Source organism: Chinchilla lanigera, unplaced genomic scaffold (assembly GCF_000276665.1).
Source record: "Chinchilla lanigera isolate Chin_1 unplaced genomic scaffold, ChiLan1.0 scaffold00031, whole genome shotgun sequence".
Lineage (NCBI taxonomy): Eukaryota > Metazoa > Chordata > Mammalia > Rodentia > Chinchillidae > Chinchilla > Chinchilla lanigera.
Window position 1 is genome coordinate 22,239,721 of NW_004955432.1, and position 8,612 is coordinate 22,248,332.

At 41.8% G+C, this 8,612-nt stretch overlaps 1 protein-coding gene across 1 annotated transcript; it reads left to right on the plus strand.

The window, feature by feature from the left end:
• Positions 1-320: 320 nt before the first annotated feature.
• Positions 321-2,480, plus strand: Cav2 (caveolin 2; the record flags this gene model as incomplete). The annotated part of the gene is given in 1 exon segment (XM_005388157.2): positions 321-2,480. A coding segment is annotated over 1 exon segment (157 nt), but the record flags the coding sequence as incomplete, so codon positions are not given.
• Positions 2,481-8,612: the final 6,132 nt, after the last annotated feature.

Consider the following 8,612-nt stretch of genomic DNA (forward strand, 5'->3'; position numbering starts at 1 on the left):
AAGGTTAACAGGAAGTAGGGCCCCGGAAATGTGCAGAGTTACGCAGGTTAATGTTTAGGGGCAGAGATCGGGTGGTTCTGTTACTGTTTTATTGTTTCCAAAAGCATTCCGCCAACAGAAGGAATGGGAGCATTTTGTCATGTACTTGCCGGTTTAGCTTTCAATCAGTGTCTCTTTTGTGTTTCTTGTCATTGTCCCTTTGTTTTGACTTGTTCAATGAAGTCAGGGAGAACTCAGTCATTATATCTTTTCCTGCACGTACGAGTGGCCTTATTTTGGTAACATTAATAATCCTTACACATCCTTTTCCTCCATTTCAGGGTCCTAATGCCTTTTGTAAAGACCTGCCTAATGGTTTTGCCTTCAGTACAGACAGTATGGAAGAGCGCGACAGACGTTGTCCTTGCCCCACTGTGTACAAGCGTAGGACACATGTTTTCTTCTGTCAGCCTGCAACTGAGCCGTGACAACATTTAGACCCCGGGTCTGGAGATTGCAGAGGGTAATCCGTCTTTGTCGTTATAGCATAAAGTACTACTGTTCTGTCTACTCCTCAACGATCTCAATCAAGGAAAGTTCTCAGAGGAGAACCCACACATAGAAAGTATTGGCGAACATCAAATAATGCTTTTCTAGTGCATGCCCAGGGATTCATTCGTATCTTATTTTATAAACCAGAATTATTTGGTAAGTTAGCGACACTTATTTTTGGAGACAGGCAGCTTGTGCTTTACTAAAAAAAAGGACATACTTTCAACTGATAAATTGATAGCGATCAAGGGACACTTCTCTGAAAACACTACAGTTCTGCACACAAGTACATAAAAAGGTGGAATTTCTTATTTGCTTATACTCTTGGAGTAATACTTTTAAAATTACTTTGACAGACATAATCATGAGAATACCTAGAGAGGCTGTATCTAAACATTCAAGATTACCGTAACAAAAGCACACAGTGATGCTACTAATATCAAATACAACAACAAATAATGTGAAAATAGATTCATGAAAATGTATTCCTTTGAGGCATACTGTTAACCTAAAGGCCTGTTTAACAAGGTGTTGCATTTACTGTACATTTTGTGCTTAATATAAATGTTGTTCTAATTGGATTGCTTTATGATATTTGTTATCATGTTGAACTGATATTTAGAATGAGTAAATATATCTCACACAGGTAGCTTCAGGGAAAGATGCACTGTCTTGATTACAAAAGCATTTATATGGCTTCTGTGGAGAAGGAATGTAAAGGACTGGCACTCTCCTTTCTGACTTTTCCAAGCAAAATCCTGAGGTTTCATGACTCATTTATCCGTCTGTGATGTTAAATCATATCTAATTGACATTTTGTCCTATAGTGAGAAATTAAATCTATATTCTGCATTCCTATGAATGTTTCACTTTACTTTCATGTAATATCGGTGCTATTTAAGAACATGTTATGACACTGGCTATTTCTGACACTTCAGTACAATTTCTTCTACAATGATTCATAGAGAGAGACTTACAGAGAAGTTGTCGATTTGGAGGACCCATGCTAATGAGCTATATGCATAAATTTAAAATTAACAACTACAAACTTTTAATAAGGATATGGATTTTGTAACATGAATGAAATTATTCTATAATTTCTGGGATGTGAGGTCTTATTTTAGTCTTGAGTTACTGTTACTTTACAAATCTCCTTTGTTCTGAAATGATATAGGCACATATAAAAGTGTCTGCAGTGTGATTTATATATCTTAAGAGTGTCTAAATGTGCAAATTTCAGAATTTCCCTCAGAACATGAACTAACTTTTCTTTGGATATCCTCATAAGTGACAGTTCTTCATTCAATGAAGAGTAATAAGATTTTTAAAGTTGTCAGGTTTGGTGAATAAAAGGGATGATTGAACTGAAATACTCTTGGTAACAAATCAAAGAGAATGTTTAAATTATGAAATCATATCCTTTTGAAAGTGATTATAAAAGAGACTTTAAAAACTGCCTTAGGACATTGTAGCATCCTTAGAAAAATACTCATGATCATGACCTTAAACGATTGCTACTCGGCTGTATAGATTTTATGCTAGTTCAAAAGGTCAATCAGTCTCATGACTTTATAGTTGTACTTTGTATTTAAAGTATATGTTTAAATATTTGTGTGTATTGATTAGCAAATGGTATTTGATTAATAAAATATCTATTTTAATAAATCAAAAACTTCAACATTTTCAAATAGTGATTAGCAAGTTTTAAAATATGTAGTTATAAAATTAAACCTTCTAACTTCTAATATATGAAACATTATTTCCTTATGTCTGAACAATATTGATTATTTTCAAAATAAATTTTATTGAGTGTTTTGATGAATTATTTTATTTCAAAGATTTAAATTTTGAATAAAGTAAGTTAAAGTTTCATATGAAAGCCTATTAGTCCTTTTATTTGTGGTAAAGGCAACCGGAGAAAGAGAAATAATAAACTTTCTAAAAGCTCATAAGTGTGTTCATTATTTTTATTGTATTTTATCCTGTTCATTGCTTTCATTAATTAAATGTGAAATGGACCAATAGAACATTTTCAAACTAATTTTAACTTATTAAAAACTAAACATGTTATATATACACGAATTATCACTTATTTTAGATTATAGTTTCAAAAATTATGAAATGAGTAAGTCAGTTCTTTGCTTTTATAGTACTTAAAGAGGTTCCATGAAAACTTTTCAGTCCCCTGATGAACGGTGCGGAGTAGCTGGTTCACAAACCTACATGTTTCATCTTCTTTATAAAGTTTTTCTTTGCTAATCCTAAATAAACAGGTATTTCTGTTTCCAATTTTTTAAATATGAAATTAATAACAATATAAATCACATGTGCCTCGATACTTGCACCAGGAAGCCAGGCGAGTGTCCAGAATTATTTTTGGAATGCGAGCAAGTGAAGAGTGGTTGGTGATATTGGCACAGGTTTTCTTGTGGTCGGTTAATCTGGGAAAATAACCAACCTCAAGTAAGGAAACAGGTGTCTGGCTTTCTAAATGTGCCTTATAGTTTCAAAGAACTTTAAAATTCATTCTATTTAATAGTCATGCACAGCCCATCAGTTCATTTTGATTTTGGGGGGTTGTTTTGTTTGGGTTTTGGTTTTTTGTTTCATTCTGTTTCTTGAGACAGGGTCTTGCTATGTAGTTTAGGGTGGCCTCAAACTCACTGTACCACTTCACCTAGAACTCATAGTGACCTAACCCTCCTGCCTCAGCCTAGGGAGTGCTGGATTACAGGCCTGCACCACCGTGCCAGCGTTTTTTCGGTGCTCTTCTCGGGCTGCTGTTGAGCGTGGTGAAGAGGCCTGCCCTTTGAAGCGGGCACTGGGATTCTGACCATGGCAGGGCAACCACAGGCCTCGATTTTCAGATCTTTAATGAAAGGACTGGACTGAACTCTCAAGGGCTTCTCGAGGCCATTGTTTCCTATTATTTCAGGAGGGTAAAGATGGGTTGTGTCTCTTCTAACCAATCTAGCTGTCCAGTCCAGGAAATTTTTAAAAATCCTGTGGACCACGGGGCTGGCATACTGCAAATATATTCAGTAATGTGTGTCCTTTTCCCTCCCCTGCCCCCTGATAACTACCCTGTGTCTGCAGCTCTGTTCTTCATGACAAGAAATCCTTGATTTTTATCAGTTCTATTAGTAATTTCTCCAAAAGCAACACGTCACTCTGTAATTTAATCAGGATTAATTTATTGGAAGGTTGTCTGCCAAAATCACTCTCACCACTTGCGCTCGGGGTCTTAAACGCCCTCCGAAGGCACGTGATTTGGTTCCCTGCCTGCCACACCACAGGAAGGTGTGGAACCTTTAGTGGAGCGTCGGGGGAAGGAGTGAGCTCAGGGGCTGTGAACCCTTGAAAGGGCTGCTGGGACCTTGGCACCTTCCTGTCTCGCTACATTTTGCTTCCTGGCCGCAGTGCTGTGAGCAGTTTCCTTTAACGCTTGCCTCTACAAAGATTTTCTGCCTAACTGCAGGCCCAAAGGCAACATGGGCTGAACTACCAAGTACTCAAACTCCTGAAACTGAGCCAGAGTAAACCTCCCTGAGTGTCTTCATCCCCAGCTCCCTCTTCAGCCTGGCTCTGGGCCAGGGCCTCCTAACTGGTCTCACTCCCGGCTTTCAATACCACCTCTAATCTTGTTTTCTTTCTAAAAACAAGTGATCGCATCAAAACTCCATGTCACTTTTCTGCTTCAAGCTATCAACTGCATGAGAGTTGGTCAATCTCAGAATGATGGTCCACTCTGGAGTACCGTACACCAGGCCTTCAGGAGCAGTCATTTGTCTATCATCTGTCATTAGCGTTTCTTCTGTAGCCTTTTTGAAAACCGGGCCCCGCCCCCAGCAGCTCTACCTTCCCTCCTCCATGCCAGAAATGTTTCCCCTAACTCCTGTTTCCAAAATTTCTCTACCTGAAGTACATTTTTAGTGCTTTTGTATACAATCTTATACAAACCCTTCTTATCACTTACCATGCTGTAAAATTAGCCCTGTCAACTAACCCTGTTAGATTGCTAGTGAAGTCTTTCAAACCCACATCATGACTTCCACTTTGTTTCCTGGGATTCTGAAATGGTTCCCAGTACCCAATGAGCCCAGTCAGCATTTTCTGAATGGATGACTACATGAGCACATAGCTGGAGAAGACTTGGAATCTTTGCGGAACACGGCAACTTCAATTTTTTTCTTTTTGCAGAAGGAGTTTGAAATGTATTCATTCAAATAAAATTCCTTCCCACCATTTTCTTCCTTGCGAATCACTGAGTTGGGAAAACTAAAGCGCATATAAGGTAAATCAGGTGTATTTCTTCGAGGAAGAGTAGTATCCGTCTTTAATCTCCATTCTCTTGCCTGAAACCTACTTTCAAATCTCATGGTAGAAAATTCTAGTGTTTGGAAGCTTGCTTGAAAATTTTATCTATCTATCTATCTGTGTATATTATTATTTTACTTTGCTAGTGCAAATGCATAATATATAATGTTCACTTTCCTTGGAGTTGGTACATGTGCATAACACACCCTAACTCCCTTCCTCATCCCTTGTCCCTTCTCTCCCACCTTTCTCCCTCGGCTTCTTGGCCCCCTTCCCCTCTGAAAATGGTCTATCTCTCTACTCCTTAACCTTTATTTCGCTCTCAGATACATACTTTCATGCTTTTCAGAATGTTGTTGTTCTTTAGTAGTCTAGGATACTACTGCCAGCTTGAATCACATAGTACTTAAACATTATTTCTATAGAGTTTTACATTTTAGGAAAACAGCCTCATACATTGTCTCAGTTGAATCCCGGGACAGTTTAAATACCAGTGGGAAATAATACAAATAATGGCTCGATTTTGTTAGCTTGTAACTTTGTCACTGTAGAATGTTGATTAAAGATAAGAAGAGCTTACAGAATTGCTACAAAGTTACGTACTTGCTACTTTAAAAGCTGAGAAAAAAGTCCAGCCTCAGAGACATTTACCGTACCTGATGTAGTTTTCACAAATCGTGCTTTGGTGTATTTCCTCCCTTGCAGGAGTATGTGCAGGGGAAACTGACAGAGCAGGCGCAAACGATACAGGACACGGTAGGTATTCAGCCTAAGGTTTTAGGGATAAGAATAATTTGGGCTCTTGCTGTCTACTTATCCCAGTGTCTTCTTTCTGTTCACCCCTCAATAGCAAACGGAGCAGAACAAGTCCTCTGCTCGTCACGTTTTCAAATCACTTTTTACTAGCGCTCCAGCTCCTTTCTTTGGATTATATCTGAAATGTTACCTCCCGAACTTGATGCTTCCGAAGTGAAAAAGGTCCTTGGATGGGGTAATGTTTCAGCGCCTTAGAAGTAATCTTTTGTTTTAGTGCAAATGGATGGATGGTCCAGAGGTGACACTGAACACTGCACAGGAGACCCAGTAGGAGGGCCCTGAGCCCTGCAGAACCCCAAAGAAAAGTAAAAGATAGGCCGCCGACACGAAGGCTGGGCGGAGAAGAGGAAGCAGGGGGCACCCAGGAGGTGACCTTCACCCCTCAAGGTGCTGCCTTCGGCCAGCCCTGCTTCGAATCCCTAGAGCAGGGAGCCGGGGAAATTGAACAGGGAGGAGAGAGTTAAAGGCAATGACTTTTTCTCCATAAAGGAGAGCTGATTTTGTCCTACTGAATAAAAGGGCCCTGGGAGTGGGTACGAGGGCTCTGCAGAGCCATGTACCCCACAAGGACTGCAAAGTGCAAAACTGAGAATGAAACCTGAATCAGAACTGTGAGCACCTGTGTCTTTCGCGGCTCTCTTCTCCCTGTCGACTGCTGCTGTGTCTCTGTAGCAAAAAGAGGCGACTACAGAGCAGTCAGAGAAATCAGAAGACACCACTTCAACACGTACCCAAAAATAGGATCCAGGAACCTGTCTGCCCGCACTTGGACGTGTTAGTCACTCAGCTTGGCTGGAAGGCTGGAGAAGCCACTTTCCTGTTCTAGGAAGAGGCAGGAGATGAGAGAAAAGACATGACTCAGAGGGACACAGCACGGAGCCAGGGGCAAATGTTTCTCGCAGACATAGACGGATCAGGAAGCCATGAGAGCAACAGGTCATCTCTGGAGCATTCTTTCCTTTCCCTGCCTCCCAGCAGCTGTCACTGAGCCCCGACCAGCAACAAAAGGGGAGAGAAGGGCCGCAAGGGACTCGGGCTTTCCTAACTGAATAGCACATCCGTTTCAGCCAGCTGCTGGCTCCGCTAACTGGGACAGTGGGACGAGGAGCCATTCGGAGGGCGGCAGGGATGAGCGTGCCGTTTCTCAGGAAGCCAAGCGGCGAAGATTAGTGTGCTTATTTTGCCGAGGAGGAAACTGGTTGTAATCCACTGGGCCTTAAAGCTGGCGGAGTTCTGACCTCAGTACGAACAGTAGCAGGAGCGCGGACATCTGTGGAGTCCCGTTACCTGCTTGGTGTCTCGTGGCGCAGTAGCCCTGTGACGTGGCTGCGGTGGGCCCCATTTTCAGAGGATGAAACGGGGCACTGAAGTTGAGGAATCTGTCCAAGATCACAGTGGGAATTAGGACTTGAGCCAAAAGAATCTGACCCGAGTCCATACTCTGAATCACTGTGGAGAAGGTGTCCTGCTTCCCCTGGGACATATGCATTGTTATTCCATAACTCGTTCTCTCCTCTAACCAAAAATCCCCCTTTCCATCCTCTCAACTGCGTCACCTTTCCGGCTTTCGTCCTCCACCACGGGATTCAGTCACATGACCTCAGGGGGAAGACTTGCCCCGAGCTGGCATCTGGGCCCCCGTGCCCGTCCAGTGCCTTGCTATCCCAGGCACTACAATAGTGCCTCTCTTTCTCTTTATGATTTCTTTCTCTTCATGATTGCAGCTCCAAACTTTATATTCCAGCTGATTAAAACTATATTTCTCAAGTACTATTATTCTCATGTTTTGAAATTTTCATAAGATTGCACTAGCTTCACACAGGCTTCCACAATGCGCCACGAGCGCAGTGGTCCGCCCGCCCGCTCCTCCTCGCTCCCTGCTCTTTCTCCTTCTCTCCCTTCGCATCTAGGCCTGCAGACTCCATACTAAGGATGGCCGGAAGGGTGAGAAGTTATCCTCTTCTGCTGTGAGACAAAGAAGGCGGCAAAAGGTGAAACCAGCCGTTCTCTCCGGGTCAGACACAGGCTTGCTGCATGGCCCCGGAACCGCACATACCCTTCAGGGTTAGTTGGTATAATCGAGAGGAAAAGCTCTCTGGAGAATCTACAGTATCTTCAGTCAGTCTCATCTGCTGCACATGAGGGGGCCCTTCAAGGGTTGCAAAGAGACGTGGGGATCTTGACCGACGCACCAGGAATGAAACACCATAACAATCACTTGTTATCATCCAGAAGAAAGAAGCAAGCGGCCCGCGGAATCATCTGTATACATTCTATTTAGACAAGAGGAAGATCCTGGGAAGATTAAAATTTTGAAAATTTACTCCTAAATCAGCACCACAGCGGTTTGTATTACTTGTTCTAGAGATGCCTGAAGGCTCACGAAGCTGGGAAAAGTGTTGTGTTCTTCGTATTAAAAGTATTTTTTCTGAAAGAGAAAGCCTAAATAGGGTTACTCTGTAGGGTTATTTTAGTAGAGTAGGTACGCATGCAGACACACACAAAACATTGTGACTATAACTACATTCAAATAAAGAAAAAAGGCTAAAGAAGATTATAAAATAATTTTCCTGGAAGAATTCAGGCAGTGACACTCATTAATCTATGTAAGACCGATCAAGTGCAGTCCATGCCCTGCTACACAAGGAATGAAATACCTGTCCAAGGGTGTCCGTGAAAACTGCTCGGAGTTGGGAAGGAAAATCTCACAGCCCTGAATTCCTCAGTGAATTTCACAAAGCACAAGACTCTTCAAGGTGCAGGACAGTCTTGGGCTACTTTGAGGCAGCCCCTAAGAAACAACTTTGTCTTCCTATAAAAGAAATGGGTAGGTGCTGCCTCATCTCTTGCTGTTCACCAATACCTTTTAGATGTGGGTCATGGGAGTTTTTAATACAGCAGAGGCCTTTCATTTACAAAAAAAAAGAGAAGAATTATTATCCTGGCTG